The sequence below is a fragment of the Alnus glutinosa genome, chromosome 12 (genome assembly GCF_958979055.1).
Source record: "Alnus glutinosa chromosome 12, dhAlnGlut1.1, whole genome shotgun sequence".
Taxonomy (NCBI): domain Eukaryota; kingdom Viridiplantae; phylum Streptophyta; class Magnoliopsida; order Fagales; family Betulaceae; genus Alnus; species Alnus glutinosa.
In genome coordinates, this window is record NC_084897.1 from 8,175,432 (window position 1) to 8,194,071 (window position 18,640).

Genomic DNA, 18,640 nt, shown 5'->3' on the forward strand with positions numbered 1-18,640 from the left:
GTTGTCGTCATTTATATATATTTTTTTTTATATTCCATAAATAACTACATAAGGAATTTATTGTTTTTAGTTAAATGTTTCAAAATTTACATTTACTATCTTTAGAGAATTGTTAATTTTTTCTTTAACTCATTGTAACTCTTATCTTGCATACCAAGGTAACAAATTATTTAACTCATTGTCGTCATAATAATTTGGACAACTTGTGTTTATTCATCAAATCTGCCTTTATTAAATATACTTATTGACTTACTCAAAATAATTTAGGGCAACACCAATTTATTAAATTACAAAACACTCTTAAAACTCTTGAAAATCAAATATTAATAACCACATTAACTAATAAAATCTAAATAAAACTAAATTAAAATAAAAGAATATTTTTCGTAATCTAGAAACAACAAGAGGAGTCATAACAATGCATACTTATGCAATAATATTTTTGCTTGAGAAATTCAAATAGCCTAATTCCAGAGAATTTTCGTCCAAAATATATGCATGATGCATGTGGAAAGCGAATAATGTATTTACAGTTCATTGGCCTTATTTGGTTGGACAATTTTTCTCTTAATTTCAAATGAAATTGATATTATACATATCATGATTATGATTTAAAATTTGTGTATTTAATGATATAGATTATTTCACATAATTTAATTTTTTAAAAAGTATGTCAAAATTTACTTCATATACACTGTTATATGCATCAAATTTAAATTCTGACCATTAAATAGATACTATCTATTTCATTTCAAATGAAAACTATCATATTCCTATTTGGTTATCCATGTACCACTTATCATTTAATGTGCATTAAAAAAACCCAAATTTTCACATTTTATATTTTCATTGTACTTAGAACTAATGATAGATACCATCATTTTATCCTTTCAAAGTTGATGTGGCTGTTAAAAATCATCATTGGATCCATCCCAAATCTATTAAGGGATTTGATTCTTACACTACACCATCACAACAATTGCACAATCAACCCCTCATATAAGGGTGAGTCCCACACACTGGAGCCCACCCTCATGTGACAGGTTGTTGTGCAGTTGTTGTATTGATGTTGTAAATCTAACATTTTCTATCTATTAATGCTTTTAAAAGCCACATCAACTTTAGAAGGATAAAAAGATGATCTCTAGCATTACTCTTCTATTTTTTAGACTCCTGTACAACAACTGCCATACAACTGAATGATATGGTAGTAAAAATCAATCGTTGGATCAACACTTGAATATTTTATTTTAGAAATGCTTATCTAATAATTGATTTTTATTGTCACGTCATTCAATTATATGACAATAGTACAAGAGTCTACAAAATAGCATTTTTTTCAAAAGAATGGTTGGGTTTGACTTCCATTCGTATTTGACCACCGTAGACGATCCGTCCCCAGAAATAGAAAAAACTGAAAAAGCGCTTATACCTGGGGACCACAGTAGACTATATAAACCTCCAATGATGCCACATACTCAGACACACGCACCACCTCACCAACCTTCCCCCCCACCCCACCTTTCTCGCTTCTCTCTCAGCTTTTCGCTCCCTTACTCACCTTCTCTTTTTCTCTGTGTTTCTCTAAAACCCTAGCGAGCTTTCTCTCACAATGGCAACGAAACGCTCGCGGACCGTACGGTCCTCGAGCTTCGGCGACACAAGCATGCTCAACCAGGTCCTGCCGCCGCCGGCGACCGTATCGCCGGAGCAACGGTTCGATCTGCGTACGGCTCCGGGGATCCCCTTGAGCGCAAGGCCGCCTAGCTTTGCGGCGGAGAGCTATCAGTCTCCGCCGGGGATTCTGACGTTGTCGTCGCCGGAGATTGAGAAGGAGAGCTCTGAGGGGCTGGTAGGTAATTTCTTGGAGAAATGTTACTACTGCAAGAGGAGTATCGCTGAGGATGAAGAAGTTTTCATGTACAGGTAGAGTTTCCATGTCTCATTTTCTTAGTTCTCTGTTTGGCTCCTGGGAAAATGGAGGAAAATAAATGAAAAGATTTTTCCATTTTTACGTTTTATTTTGTTCTTTTTCCTTCAATTATTCTCAGTGGAGTGACGATCATTAAGAAATGTTAAATTGTTCATCATTTAATGTATATTTTATGTTGGTTGAGATTTTATTTGGTTGCTGAGAAAATAACGGAAAATGGAAGCCAAAGTACTCTTCTGTTATAATTGTTTGATTACCTGATGTCCTACTACTTCATTGGTTAGAGATTTTCACCTTTATCAATTTATAATTGGACAGTCTTTGGTTCAAAGTCTAATCCTTTTGTTGAAAAGAGAAAATTCTGTTTTCTGGAAATTAAAGATCAGAAATTTCATGCCTTTATCTCTGAAACTTTATATATATATATATATATATAAGACTTATCTCTGAAAGTATACAATTACACAAATGTATAGGGGCTTAACATCTCTTGGAACCAAATACAGTAACGACTCAACTTGACTTCTTGGAAAACTGAGGGCTTGACTAATTTAATGAAGACTTTTTGACCGACTTTTTTTTTTTTTAATAAATAATGTATATTCATTCAAAGTACAGAGGGGCACAACCCAAGTACACAAGATGTATACAAGAAAACTTCTAATCCATAGAGAAAGAAGAACATAAAGCTAAAAATTCAAAAAAAAGTAGAAACATATAGTATTCCAAGCCACTCTCCATGTATACAGGGTTTGTAGTACCGACTTCTTCAAATCGAGCAAACCATTCTCACAATCGTCAAAACTGCGTGCATTTTGCTCCCACCAGAGACACCACATCAAACACAATGAAGCCATTCTCCATAAGTGCAACGCCATGCGGTTGCCTAGCTGTCCCCTCCAACTTATCAATAACCCACTCACCCTTTGAGGCATAACCTACACAACACCAAAAAGCTGAAGAAGCGCACTCCACGTCTCTGTTGCAACCTCACAATGAAAGAATAAGCAATTGATGGACTCTTCACAAGTCTTACACATACAGCACCACTTCATCACAAGAATATTCCTCATACGTTAGTTATTCATGGTTTATATTTTTCCTAGAGTTGCAGTCCACACAAAAACTGCCATTCTCGGGGACCTTAACTTTCCAAATACTCTTTCAAGGGAAAGTGGACCGTACAGGGGTAGACAATACCTGATAGTAAGACTTCACTTCAAAGGACTTTCTTTTCGATGTGATCCAACCAATTGTATCCTCGCCTCCATACCTTACTTTTTGAAAGTACGACAACTCAAAAAATCAAGAGACAGCTTCCACCTCTCAATCATGCACCGGTCGAGTAAACAGAATATTCCAATGACTGTTACCATTTTGAATCTGCATATTCTCCTCCACCCACGCATCCTTACCACATGCAATAGTGAACAACTATGAAAGAGGACCTTGAAAGGTAGTTTCCCACACCACACATCATGCCAAAACAACACTTTAGAACCATCACATACCTCATAATGCACATGATGTGTGGAACCATCACCGACTCTTTATCAATTAAATGATGAACTTTCCCCACTGGAGAGAACTCGCCTTGGACGAGTGAAAAGTTAGATATCCTAAAGTTCTAGATTGAGGCGTAGGAAGTCTGATGCACTTATCCATGTACTTTCTGAAACTGGTTTTCCTTTCCACTTGACTAGGAATTTCTGGTACCCTCCCTTTCTTGTGGAAACTAGCTGTTCATCAAGAACATCTTTCTTCCCATCTGGTTTCTTTAGTGCCGTTGGCACTCTGAGAACTTGAATGTCTTCATCCACAGCATCATGGTGCTCAAATTAAGGGATAAGGTCTTTTCCTCATTCAAATTGGGACTGATGCTAAGATGTCTGGTAGCTGGAGTAAATATGAATTTGGCCCAAGCCTTTTGGAGTACCCTGTAAGGTCCAGCTTTCCCTGAGTAGAGTTTCTGAAATACCCCCTTTGAAAATCGTTCAGGTTGTATCCGTACCATAACTTTGTCTTGAACCGGAAATCCCACAAACCTTCTATGCAGGGGCAGAACTAGAATTTTTAGGAGAGGGGGAACAAAAGTAAAAAAAAAAAATGGGGGTAAAAAATAATTTTGGGTGGTCCATTTCATAAAAATATCTAAAATGTTGAAGAAGTTTTCAAATTTTTGTGACATTTTTGAAATTTTGTGGTTCTGCCCCTACTTCTATGTTCATTTGTTCAAAATTTGTATTGTTCATTGCCAATTGCAATCTTCTTTGTAAATCTCATAGAGATATATCTCGCAAAATCCTCGTTCTCCTGGCTTTTCCTAATGTCAGTTGGTAAAGGAATTAGGTCAATAGGTTATCATGGCTTCAATCCTATGACAATTTCAATTTGTGATATCTGGCTGTTCTATTCTGCTGCAGGCAGAATCAAATCCATGATTGCACATTTTCTTTGACAAGGCAACCGTCATAGCCCTTATCTCAATTGTATCAGTTTTTCGTAAGGAATCGTCATAATCAAGAGGAAGATATCTCTCCTTCAAGTTGAGCTTCATTTTGTCCCAATGAATAATTGGAGGCTGACCAAGTATGAGCATGTGCGTTTCAATACTATGCCACCACATGTCATTTCCCCTTTAACTTCATTTTTTGAAACCGTACCTTTCGATATTCTGACATACCTTACCAATCAAATTATTCATCTATAGTTATTAACCAATCAGAGAAGGCATGAGAGTCACGGTTTCAGAATAATCTGGAAAATCAATTCTCACTCTCTTAGTAATTTCATAATTGGCAATATCATAAGATCCACTTTGGTGAATCATCTGCTGATAGGTATTTTGAACGGAGTCTCTAGGGTTGACTGGTTAGTTTGATCCCATACTTTTCTTTACCCAAGTCTCCTACTGTGCCATTGTAATGCTTTCTGGATTGTCACCAACAGTTTCTTCATCCATGACTTGACTAACTGGTATTGTAGAATCTGTTTTCCTTCCAATTTCTAAATTAGTGACTTGATCAGTGACGTCTCTTTAAGTCTTTGAGCAATCTATGATGACAAATCACCTCTTCCAACTTACGTTGCCATGGCTGTAGAAAATTCAAATGGCTGAGAGTGGCAGACCTGTTCTGATACCAAAACTGATGCAGACCAGGAAAATAGAAACTAAAGTTGGTTGTTTATGAAAGTGGTTTGTTATAGAATACGGGTGGAATTAGGTGTAGGAGAAGTACACCTCTTTGGACAGACTTTAAAGTCTAATCCTATTGTTAAAAGGAATACAACTTTGTTTTCTGGAAATCAAGATCAGAACTGAAATTTCAGTCCTTAATGATGAATCATTAAGGATGAATCTTTGACTGACTCTGCAGTAATGTTAATAGACAGCTGGATACTTGTGGACTTTGACTCTTGACTTTCAGAATTAACAATAGTCAGAAATATTTTTGGACTTACTAGTTGATTGTATTCCCATCAATTGGACTTGTTTAACTCGTATTTCTCCTATATTGAGTTAGTGTGAATGGCCTTTGGGGCTAAATGGCACCTCCACCTCCATAAGAATAGGGTTGTGGGTCAAGTCATGGGAATAAAGTCTTGTGGGTTGTATGGGTTATTTACAAATCGAAAAGAAAATTAGTGAATTAGCATCTAAAATGCTGTCTAGAGTTTTCATGGAAGCTGGTTGTTGAAATAAAGCAAATGTGATCTATTTCTTGAGTGAAACTCTGTAGTTCTTTTTTGGTGCTTTCAGTAAAATTACTGTTTCACTCTGTTCTTATACTGTGCTTGATGGATGCAACGCAGTTACTTGCGTGCATTTTGCACCTCTGAGTGCCGTTCCAAACAGATCACCATGGACAAGCTGGGGGAGAAAGTTTTTGGGCAACCAACAGAAAGCATGACTCAAAGTGGCAAGATGAACAATGTGAAGTTGTTTGGTGTTCAACTGTGAAAATGTGCACGTCTTCGTTATCTCAAAAATATCTAGCCAGGACTAACTTTTGTGGTGCATATCTGTCAGGTTTTTGTGATTGGCATGCACTTTTGCATAGATGAACATCGTATGCTTTTAGATTCTCGTAGATGACAAATTGTCAGATCTCGTATAGTTACAGTAAGGATTACTGAAATACAGTACCATGTGAAACTAGACTTCTCCCTTATGTGGTCCTGCTTTTGCTAAATGTTGTTACTGATATGGGCTTACAGATTGTCCCATTCTACAATTCTTGAAAATGTAGGATACAGTTCAACTGGAATACACTTCTAGATAAATATAGTAGCGTATATATTAATGTCTATTTTTTCTTATAAGTATTAAATACAACCGGTATATGCTTATAAGTAAATTGTCATGCAATTATCTGTAATGATTAAAATATATTTGCTTGGCATATTGTAACTTTTTCTTTTTCTTTTTCCTTGATGAAGTTTTTTGTCTTTGAGCACAATCAATGCAATAAGTATCCATGTAATTTGGATGAGCAAAACTAGTACCTCTGTTAACCCAACTTTTAGAGGGAGGGAGGGGGGGAGGGATGCATCTTCAGTCTTTTTTGCTGATTCTATTAAAGACGTATCAGATTTGTCCAAAACAGTGTCATTCTTCTTTTCCAACTTATAAAAATACATAAGAAATCAAAAGGCGTTTTGTCTCATTACGCATCTGAATTTCTGCTGACAAAGTAAGTTTAAATTGCAAGAGGACACCAGCAATGGTGCAGAAGGCACTATGTTATGTTGATGCATATTAAATTTCTATTAATCCTCAATTATAGGTGCTATGTCTAGTCTGTCTAGTCTGAGCTTACCATTCAACTCACTAAGAAGTAAAACATATGCGATCTGGTGCTGAATGGCAAAAGTGAGCTCCATCATGCAACTCTTGACTCAAAGGCTTGGTAGTGATTACTTCCTCTTACATTCTACAAAGAAAACCTACACTCTAGAATTTACCCTGCCTAAAGTAAGAGTGATTTGTTGAGTTTGGTATATTGTAACAAGAATCCTCTGCTTTTGTGTGAAACTGTGATTGAGCAGCAACTGCTCCCCATTGTTGCGTGGTATCAAGCATTGGTCCGTCAAGTGCAGTTGGTTAGGTTTTGCAAGCAGCTTCAATTTAATCATCAAAGGCATATTCTGTTCATGAATGTGAATACCGGACCTTTGCATGAATTACCATACAAAAATTCTGCTGGTAATTTGTTGATCCAAACTTTCCATTGAGGGTAATTCCACTGTCAGAGGATCTTGATGGCCTAGAGTAAGGTGATCTATATTGATTATAATTTAAACAGAAAAAGGGAGTTTGGACAGTTGCATTGTAGGGCTCAAGCTAAAGATGATTGCCTTTGCATGCTGGTGGACGCTCAGTTTTCATTGTTTCTGCAATAACTTCTTAAGATAGCCAAATCAATTATTGTCATGTTAAGGTAGACTTGCTGAGTTACTTGAGTTATATTCTTTGTGAATGTTTTAGAAGCTAGAGGTTGAAGAACTCCCAAAGGGCCAGCCTGTTTGGGTCCTATACTCTTGTCCTATATCTCTAACCACAGCATTACTAGTTGTCTTTTTTTTTTTTTTGAAGAGACTAGTAGTCTATTTAAATTCCTAATGCCAGCACAAAAATACAGCCATATAATTGGTGACTTGATATCTTGTACCTTTGTTATGGCCATGGGCCCCCCTTTTGATGTTATTCGTTGCAAACCCAACAAGTGGTTTTCACTCCTAAAAGGCATTCTGCTGTAGTGCTTGTGATTGAGGGCCAGAGGCCCAGTTTTAAGTTGCGATCATTATAATTTATAGATACCAGTGGAGGGGAGGTTAAAGGAATTTTCTGAAGCCTCATATGACCCTTTCAGTTGTAAAAGATTTCGAGGTATAATAATAATATTATAAGCCACTGGTCATTATAGCTTGGATGCCATGCTGAGGTACAACTTTGTGCCGCGTAGGCCTTATTATTATATCCTTCAAAGTATGTACCTAAAGACTTTGCCTCTAGAATGAGTGGGGTTCTCCAGGGACAGTGCTTTCAGAGGTTGATATATATATATATATATATATATAACCATGGTGCAGGGATTAGAAATTTGGAAGGGGATGACTTTTACATTGTTTTGCTTAACACAATTGAGTTAGGCAATAGGTAGCATAGACCCCATGCATTTTCATATTTGCAACCATTGTTGAAAAAGACTATGGGCATGATTGCTTGTTGCCATGATACTAGATACTCAAAATAAAGCAACCACTTTTATTTTGCATCTTTTTCAGTCAGTGTTTGGCAGGAACCTTTGTGTCATTGATAGTAGTAGTTTCAACATCTGAGACAACTGTTGTTTGAACTTTGTCATCTGCTTTTGGAAACTAGTATTATTAATTGGCTAAGAGCATAATATATCTCTTTTTTTTTTCTTTTTTTTTTTTATACAAAAATAAAATAGTGGATGTGAACATTATTTGAAATAACTAATTTTTTTACATATCTGATTTGAGTTAGTTGGAAAGTTAACTAGAGGCGAGAGCTGTAAGAATTTCCACTTACTAATTTATATAGTATGGTAGGTATTATATATACGTTTTTGGTCAAAGAGCTACAAAGAACATGGGGAACTGAGGATGTGAATTTATTATATTAAAAAAAAAAAAAAAAAAAAAAAAAAGAAAGAAAAAGAGGAAGAAGAAGAGGGGGAATCCTTCTAACCGTTGCAAATCTAGCTAGAATTAGTCCCAAGAAGTGACGCGAAGGAAGTGATGGATGACATCCTTCGATAGGGAGGGCTTAAAGAAAACTTGGTGAGAAACGAGGGTTTGACTATAAAAGGAATGCACGTTGAGATACCAAACAGTCGTCACTCTACGGCAACAATGATATCACACACAATTTGTAGTCAGTCAGTCAGTCGGTTGATCTCACGTTGTGAAGAGAGTTGTTTGGTTTTATTTATTTATTTAACACTAGCTCGCCTGTTTTCTGACAACTTGTTGAACAAGCAAACATGAAGCAGAGGCCTAAAAATCCCCCCCCAAAAAAAAATGGCTCAACTGTGACATCACCCCCCTTGTACATAAACGGAATGCTTAATTTGCCCTTCTTAACAAGCAACGAGCAGAGAGCAGGCTACTACTTATGACATTATCATCTGCAGACTGTAGTTGTAGATAAATGAATGCTCGCATATTTATGTTTCTCTCTACTATCCCTATCAATCCTACATATATAGCTTCTTCTTTCTTCACAGCATTCTCCGCTTGACCGTGGCCTTGCTATTTGCATCCGATATATCACTTTTCATCTTTTTTAACCATCCATCTCGGAGCTGGGTCCAGGCAGAAGCAAAAGACTTTGATCCATTCATGGGCTTTTGTTATTTCCCAGCGTGCGGCAGTGTCAGAATTTTTGCTTGTGTGTGTTGACCTATAGAAAGCAATTAATCACCAAAGTGAGGCCAGAATTTGCAGGCCCGTGAATATTTAATTCACCCCACGCTTGCTTCAGTAGTCTTGAATTAAAGGAATTCGTAGCAAGTTTTTTTTTTTGGATCTGAAGCACCGACCACCTCCAACTCCAAAGCAAATAATTACTATCTCAATATATCCATCCCAATTGCAAGTAATAATAATTCATTCAGTACTATAACTTATAAACCCCTCCTACGTACTATTTTACTCTTTTCTTCCACAGACCCACTTCATTTATGGTTTTATAATTTGGAATTATCAATATCTTATTATTTCATTTCACAAATTATATACCCAATTATTGCATGACTTGTGACTTGCCCCAATAATAATAATGACCACACCTAAATTCTTAGGTACATACTAGCTTTCATTGCTGGATAAGGAACTCACTGACACTTTAAAATTTATTAACATTACTAATAAGGTGAGAATTGGAGTTGAATTGGCCCATGTAAAGACTGAAAGCCCATTTTAAAATAATCCTATCGAGGCCAACGGAATCCCTTTGATCTTTGAAGTTTGATCTATAACGGATGTCAAGCACACATTCATTATGGACAAACAAAAAAATAACAAAGGAGCAGGATATGTATAAAATAATATTTATTTATTTATTAGCTTCTGAAATAGCTAAATTGGTATCAAATAATGACGGTCCGACCTAATTCTTCTATCCCGCACATGTAAGAGTACGGGAGGCTGAGGTCACGTGCCCTGAACAAGCAGTAGAGCACGTCAGGACAGAGAGACCACGCTTCGCTTCGGGTTCTCCGAGGGTGACGTCAGATGGTAGCGCAGTGGGCGAGTCAAGAGTCGACACGTTGCGGCCCACGGGTGCCGGTGCCACCTGGTTGCCTCTTGGGCATGTCCTGCCAAGCTCTGAGATGTTTCTTGCATCATTTCACCACATATAGCCATATATAACGCATTATTTAATAATTACGGGGATGATGGGGGCCCTGGCGCTGTCGTTTCGACCCTCAAGCCGGCCAGAATGATTGCTGGGTATTGATCTCCCATGAAGGCAGCTTGTTTCTAACAATTGCATGTGATCAGTGTAATACTGGGAAGAGATCAAATAAGGTTTGGCATTTTTCGTCCGAAAAAATGTAAAATTAGTCAATGATGACGATCTAATTTACAGATCATTTTATTTTATGTTGTATCAAATTACATTTAGAAATTGCTGGGATATGTAAAACATTTATCGGATACCTTTAAATGTCACGTTAACGCTAACAAAATAATTACACATGTCACTATTAATTAAAAAAAAATATATAAATATATAAAACTAAAAATGTTATTTTTCTTTTTTTTTTTTTTAAAAAAAAAAAAAGAAAAGAAAAAGGGAAACGGGTGGTCAAAGACGTGGCGCTTAATAGAATCCGTCAAATGTTTTAACAAAACTTTACTTTGGTGACTAAATTGTTTATTTGGCATACCCCGAAACTTCTGAATTCACTTTAATATGACAGGGAATTATTTGTAAATTAAGCTAACCTAATGAACTGATTTTGCATTTTTATCTTTTCCGTACTTAAAGCCTATGCAGCGTGATTCAATCTCTTAACTAAAAAATTAATTTTCATGCACCAAATATTATAAAAGGCCGCCGAATAAGTCTTTTTCATATTTTGCTTCCTCTTCCTTCCTCTTCCCATTGACTCCCTCAACTTTGGCATATATTTTGCCAATGAAAGTTGGAGTGCTATGAGAAGGAGAAGAAAGGATGTGAATAATTAAATTTAAAGTGTGAATAAGTAGTCATACTCTTTTGGTTAAAGGCTTAAAGATTTAATCCTTTGCTAGAAGATGTATTAAAATCTAAGTGGTCGGTTAATTCCCCAATCCAAGGAATAATATATTTGGGTGTACGTTTTGATATCTTAATTATTCCCAATCTCAATTTCGATTGTCTGTATTCCTAATTAAGCGATGCATACACCTCTTCACTTTTATAAAGTTACTCAACCCAAAACCTAGTGTTTCTTATCTGATATCCAATATTCCCCTCATAAAAACTAAAGCTATATGATAGCAAAGCAAGGCTAAGTTATCTAAACTCTTAGAAAGCGAGCTAAATTCCTATCCCTGGGGGTATCTCTCATAGCTTTGATGGCATGTAAGTGTTGAGCCTAATGACCCGATATTCGGTCAATTGACCAGTCGAGATATCACACCAAATCCCGTCCTTCCTTCAATGCGCCATCCTTTATTTCCATGATCTTAGCATGAGGTGATCGCATACAGAAGTCACGGGATCTAGAGAACAGAGCAATAGGCCAAGGGAGCCTCTACTAGAGAACAAAGCAATAGGGGGAGCCTCCACCGAGGGAATGCCTCATGGCCGGCGGTTACAGCAGACCCGCTATAAAAGGCAATAGACACCCGATAAAAATGGACTTTATTATTATTATTATTTTTTTTTTGTCTCATTTGTTAAATATTATCTTTCACTTTCATAAGATTATTATGTGTATACTTACGTATCGAAGCTATTATCTGCCGACAAACTCTTTTGTTAAACTCTTATTTTCTTACAGGTGCTTCTGATCCTCATCTCGACATGCGGTCAAATTGTTCTAACAATGTGCATGAATGTTTTAGTCAACGATTTGACCAGGCAAGTAAAGAGAGATGAGAACATGCAGGCACATATGGAAAATTAGTATTCTAGCTAGCTAGGAATCTGAGAAGTCTGGCCAAAAAAGAATATAAGATCAAGCTTAGTATTCAATTGAATTGCAAATCCATAAAATAACAAAAATTACAAAAAGAAAAAGAAAATGGTGAGTTAGTTTTAGGAAGGCGAACCAAACTGGCCTTCTCACTTCTTTTTTGGCTTCTTCATATCTGCTTAGATTTCTGTGTGTGTCCTTAAAGCATAATGTTTGCTTCACAAAACAGAAACCAAGGTGCCACCCCCCCATCCCCACTTGGATTTTCTGTCTGCCCTCTTTACTCTTGCCCTAATCAAAGCTCAAGTCTGTGCAAAAGTAGTCACGACAAAGATCAAATTAGGTATTCTAATATCCCTCATTAATTACTTCTTCTTTTTTTGCATTAATATTATAATTAATTAAATATGAAATTAAGTAGCCTGATGACATGCATTGATCTGTCAAAATTAACATAATAGTGCACATTAGTTTGCGATATCCACCCATTTCGATCAATGACTCAATTTAATTTTAATATGGATTTAGGCGTTGTGATGGATATTAATTATAAATTTAGCTCTTGGCGGGGACCGAGTTCAATCAAAGTTTGAGCAATGGCGAAACTTTTCAAATTTTATAAAGAAAATGTCTGATTGGCAATGTTACTACTTGAACAATTTTGCCTATTTTTAGTTGCCTCATTGGTAAAGAGAATCTTATCAATTTCATCCAAACCCATGCATTAAGACATTTTGATATTGCTTTTTCTTGTTTATGATCTTGGCACTCGTAGGAAGATGCCATTTGGTAGGCACCTCAAACTCATACGTAGCAATTAATTCAAAATTCCAATAGCAGATTAGCGAATAGGAAAAATCATATGAGAGCCTGCTCAAAAAAGCAGGATGCAAACAAATTCTCGAACTGCCTTATTACAGTGCAATAAGATAATCTTATTGTCGATTTAAAAGGTGTTAAAAAAGCTTCTTAAATCCTAATTTGTTTTTTTCTCATTGTATTATCTAAATGGCCACAACATCAATCGCAATCTTAGAGTGAAACATGGCCGGCCAGTTGACAATACTCCACAGCAAATTCCAACAAGCAACTAAGGCCAAAATTTCTGAAGTGCTGTTGAAATGACTTCATTTCTAAAATCACTTCAAACAAGTCCTAGACTGATTTTAGAAATAAAAATCAAGTGGAATAATTTACTTCAAAGTCCAGAATATTAAATTTTTTTAATAAAGAATATATAGTCTAAAAAGGAGGGTGGTAATGTACTGTTCCCAAAACCGAAAAAAGCAGGAACTGGTCTGGACTCGGGGGTGGCAAAGCAATCAAATCTGGTCGGTCGCAACCGTCATTAACGTTAATAAAATAAAAAGAATTCTTATATATATATTATAAACTCATTAAACAAAGAAAACTTTTGTTGCTTGAAATCAAGGAACATGAAGAAGAAATTAAAAAAGTTGAGAGCATGGGAGCTCCCGAGGCCCCATACAAAAAAGTGTTTGCCAAATGTCACTTCTGCCCAGTTCCAGGCTTTGTCCGATTCTCCCAAACCTGAAACGTCCAAGGATGTCATTTTAAAAAAAATAAAAATAAAAATTTAAGTGCTCCACTCCCATTGCTTTTTGTTGTGTGCAGCTACACAATTACAAACCCTATGATGTTAAAATTCCTCGACATTTGTGCACTTTTGCATATTGAATTGGCTATGGATCGGGTTGACCAATGGTGATATTAACTACGACAAGCCCATTGGGCGGCCATCAAGGCCCATTGGCCCTTAGGCCCAAGGCCCGTAGAGGCCTCCTTGTCTTTTGACATGAGCTCCAAAGATGATGGACCTTTGACCAAGGAGCCACCCTTCCAATAGCGTCACTAACCGAGGGTTCCTTATCAAGAGTTCCTTAATCGAAGGTGTTCTGATTGACAAAATACACACATGAGAAGCCGATTATATAAGGAAAATGTTCTTCCTTTTAACAATTTTGCTTATTTTGAGTCTGACAATCCTAGAAGGAAAGATCTGTCCTATAAGGAAGAGGATCAAAACGAGGGAAACCTCGAAGGAAAGATCTCCGCGATGATCCACCACCTTCCACATCAGACCCTTGACCTCCGACATCTTCTAGACAGTTCCAAATATGACCTACTTGCCTTATTTGGGGCAATCCTATGAAGGAGATCAAAGAACTAAGTCTAAGGTATGCATATAGTTCGCACTTTTCCCTCCTAGACTCCTACCCCTTCTAGAAATTATCCCACTGATTTAGACATCAGAGTATCCCGCCGGCATCCCCCAATGAGTCACCCATACATGTTTTTGTTGTCTTTGTAGGTATCTTTGGCTAGATTGCAGTGGTGCGATCAACTATATCAATAGTTTGGCACTGTCTATGGGATGTCAGACTAAGTCACGTCGTCCCTAGACAAAAGACCTAGGTCGTGAACCCGATCATGGAGCACCCAGGTGGAGGGTGTCGTTTCCCCTCAAGACTAGCGAGTGGTAGCATTGGAAGCGCAGCTACAAGTGTAGCGTCCAAGATATTATTAATTAAGTGCTAAAAACATGAATTAAAATATGCAAAAAGAACACTTAGAAAACATTTAGAAATGATTTTTCAGGTTGGGTGTCCGGACATGAACTTGCTGTGTACGGACGGGTCAAGCAGTAGAGTCATGTCCGCTGGCGTGTCTGGACGGCTTGCGGACGGGTTGGTCAGTAGGTTCATGTAACGCCTCAAATTTGAACCAGCAAATTCATAAGCAGAAACTTTCGGTTTCCATGTGACATTACAACATCAGAGATGAACTCTCGCAACAGAATATATTTATTTCTAAAGACTTAAGAATTGATAAAACAACATACAAGAGCTGACTAAATTACCTTAATATATTTAATTAGACACTCAGTTTTCTTTACACTTTACACATGATAAGTACTCTACGTACATCAAAACAAGCGCCACAAATGGCTCATGAAAATACATAAAAATCCTACCAAATACAAACATCATTCTAAACGTGTTACATACAACAGTGACTGTAAACATAAACAATTACAAATAAATACAACTAGCTACAACAATGTTAGCTTAAAATCAGTAAAGCTAGCGAAAGGAAATCCAAGCCTTGATCTTTTGAACCCGCATCCATAATTACGTGATTTGTGGACGTTACCACATTTTCATACTGTAATTGTGTGAGTCAACTGTTTCAACAATATAATAATTACTGATTTCTTTAGAAGCACACATGATGCAATGATGTAACCTTATGTCTATTTACATATATACAATTCATGGTCCATAGTCATGAAGTGCATATATATATATATATATAAAGCAATGATATGATGACAGCTTTATATGCAAAGTCTTATTTATTTATTTTCTTTCACTCCACTTGTTTAGAGCCATTACTCGGTTAACGGCTGATTATTGGAGCCATTACTCCCTTTCATTTGCCGTGGAACTTAAACCCTGGGTCTTCTTAATTTGTCTTGGGACTTGAAACCCCCAGTCTTATTAATTTTTCTTGAGACTTGAACCCCTAATCTTATTTATTTATCGCTGTCGTGGGACTTGAACCCCTTGGTCTTTATTAATTTGCCGTGAGACTTAAATGGACATAGTGACCCCATTATACCAGCATTATTGTAATACTTTTTATACAAAAATGGACATAGTGACCCCATTAATATAAATAACAGGTATAATATTTAAAAAATAGACGAATGGCATAATGGCATAAATATAAATAACTCTGTATATAATCTTATAAAATTTTAGCAGAATAATGGCATTAGTGTAACTAATGCTTAAAAACATTTTTAGAATTTTAGGTAGCATAATGATGCTTTAATAAAATATTAAAATAACTTTGGCATCATAACGACGTATTTTGGTAAATAAAATACACCGCTCTTGATACTTAGGTTTAAAATACTCTTTTAAGCATAACATTAAACTTTAACAACTTTATTAACTTTACAATCATAAAAACTAAAACCAAAGCTTTAGGGACTTACCAAACTATCTCCGAAATGACATTTGGGATATTTTTAAAACATTCTAAGCACATAAAATCAAATCTAGCCAAGAGGGAGAGTGTTTTCTAAGAGTTCTTGCTTTCAGGTTAAGAAATGTGTTGAACCCCCTTCTGGCCGAAAAGACAAAGAGAGTGCTTTTGGGGCTTTCTTCTTTGCTACTTTGCTTACCAAAGAGGGAGGCTGCTGATCGAGAGAGAGAGAGAGACATAGAGTTTGAAAGAGTTTACTGTTTTGTAAAGAAGGTACTAGAATAAAAAACACCCATTGTAGACCGTGAAAGAAAGGCCGCGAGGATGAGAGATGCTGAGAGCTCTTTCTTGTTTTTAAGCTATTGCTTCTCTAAGAAGAAGATGGGCTGCTGGAATTAAAATATCCAAAGCTTTTAGCCCTGAAATAGAAACAAAGAAAGAGAGAGCAGCTAGAAGAAAGAGAATAAGAGAAAGGAAGAGAAGAAAGAGCAGCTTATACGTGAACTTCACTGAAAGGGGTGTCTTTCCTTATAAAGCGTTTTGGATGGCTTAGATTAGTTTAGGTGTAACTGATCAATGGTTGGGGAGGACGCAGGTGGGTAGTGTGAGTTGGGGTGATGAGTCATGCACTAATCATTGTTATAATAAAAATGGAGGATAGCTGGTGCGCGATATTTATCATTTGTAGTTCTATGCTACTCGAATGCTACATTTTGGGGATCAAGCGCAACTATGATCGAGCACCAATCTGTGGGGATCGAGCGCCACTGTGGATCGATCACCAATCTTGTGGATCGATCGCCAGAAGCTGTGGATCGATCTCCATCTTCAGACCAACTATTTATAATGTTGTATTCTAAAGTTTAAGGTCCACTAAACTTATCTAATCAATTTGGAACCGTAAACGTGCCTCAAATACCAATGAATATTTAATCCTATAAATATTATTATATTCTTTGGATTTACCACTATTATTGTTTCTGTCATGAGTGTGTGCGTGTGTGCGTGTGTATGTGTGTGTATATATAGTATTATTTTCTTGGGTGTTACAATTCATTTCTCAGCATGTGTTCGGACGGGCTTGGCAGAAAGTTGTATTTTTCAAAGCATGTTTGGATAGCCTACTAACTTGTCTGGACAGGCCTGGGTAGAAATTGGTTGAGTGAGTTTTTCAGCTCATTTTCTCCAATTTTTCCAAAAAAGCTATCTTTTATCTCTTAGGGTTTGTCTATAAACCCTAGATTCTAGCATTTTGAAGTTTACAAACTCAAATCTGACACTAGAAATGTGATCATCTGGGTAGAATCACCATTTTTACCAATCAATTTGAGGTAAATCCATGAACCCTAGCTTTTTCTATTTTGGGTAGATTTTTGGAAAGTTAAGTTTAATCTCTCAATTTTCTTTAGGTATTTGATATTTTGAGGAGTTCTTGATCATCTCTAAGTATCAGGTTTCACATTTATACTACTCTGAGCTTGTGGACTCATACTTCCCCTTATGTGGACGTGCCTATCACCACAACCATGTAGATGTTGATGCTTTGACTGCAACTACCGCTGATGTCAATGAGAACCTAGTGGCTTTATATTTGAGGGATTACGACTGATTGAGGATAGTCCGTATTTTGTGTAGACTTTTGTATATGGCTTGTGTCGCATGTAACACTCTTTTTGTATAGCCATTCTTTGATGTATATAATGTTTTGATTAAGCCTTAAACAGATAGACAGATGTATGGCTCTAATGTTGTAATTACACTTTTTAGTTAATGAATTTAGTTCCGTTGCAATTGTTTATCTCTGATATATTATGTACGTATATGTTATGAGATGTATTAGGTTGATATTAGCTTAATGACTAATCATCATTAGGCTTGACAATTTTTGACACGACCCTTCGAACACGACACAAAAAAACCGGGTTTGGGTTTAGCATTATCAGGTTCGGGTCAACCCGATTATGACCCGTTTATAATCGTGTTTCGCGGGTCAACCCGCGGTTCTTTAAAAAAAAAAAAAAAAATTTGAGACTTTGAGTCGTAATGGTCATGCACAGTGCAATAGGATTCACGCTGAAGTACGAAGCGTCAGACAGCAGGCACACGTTTGGAAAAATAGCTTCATTTTACAAGGTCAAGCTAGCTGTTCGATTAAAATTCAAAGAATTTGCAACCGCTAGATTTAAACGTGGAATACAGCTGTAAGGCATGATTGTATGGGCTTGAATCTGGTGTTTCGCATGTCGCCAAGAGCTCACTAATCCAATGATCTGATTTGAATTAAAAAAATATTGTATATTTGTAATCCTAATCAACGGCCATGATAATTATTGATGAAGAGACGACATTGGTTTCACCTATAGATGCACATGGAGTATAATTTTTTTCAAATCTTTGTTTTTTACGCATATTGTTCATCACCAGATTCACCACTTTCAATGTCTGATTTGGGCCGTTCAAAATCTAATCCAACGATGCATACTTTTTCAAAATCTTGCCATTGTCCCTCAACCCCTCAATTCGTCAGTCTTTC

The 18,640-nt window shown here is 36.5% G+C and overlaps 1 protein-coding gene across 1 annotated transcript; it reads left to right on the forward strand.

The window, feature by feature from the left end:
• The first annotated feature begins 1,495 nt into the window (after positions 1 to 1,495).
• On the forward strand, positions 1,496 to 6,223 carry LOC133852451 (uncharacterized). Its single transcript, XM_062289211.1, has 2 exons — positions 1,496 to 1,926; positions 5,747 to 6,223. The coding sequence occupies exons 1-2, from the start codon at positions 1,613 to 1,615 to the stop codon at positions 5,892 to 5,894; spliced, it is 462 nt and encodes a 153-aa protein (XP_062145195.1). The 5' UTR covers positions 1,496 to 1,612; the 3' UTR covers positions 5,895 to 6,223.
• The last annotated feature ends 12,417 nt before the right edge of the window (positions 6,224 to 18,640 follow it).

Excerpts from the sequence above, each read along its gene's own strand:
- LOC133852451 (XM_062289211.1), top strand. The coding sequence starts at position 1,613 with ATGGCAACGAAACGCTCGCGGACCGTACGGTCCTCGAGCTTCGGCGAC. Across the intron at positions 1,927-5,746 it reads GAAGAAGTTTTCATGTACAG|TTACTTGCGTGCATTTTGCA; the intron begins GTAGAGTTTCCA and ends GATGCAACGCAG.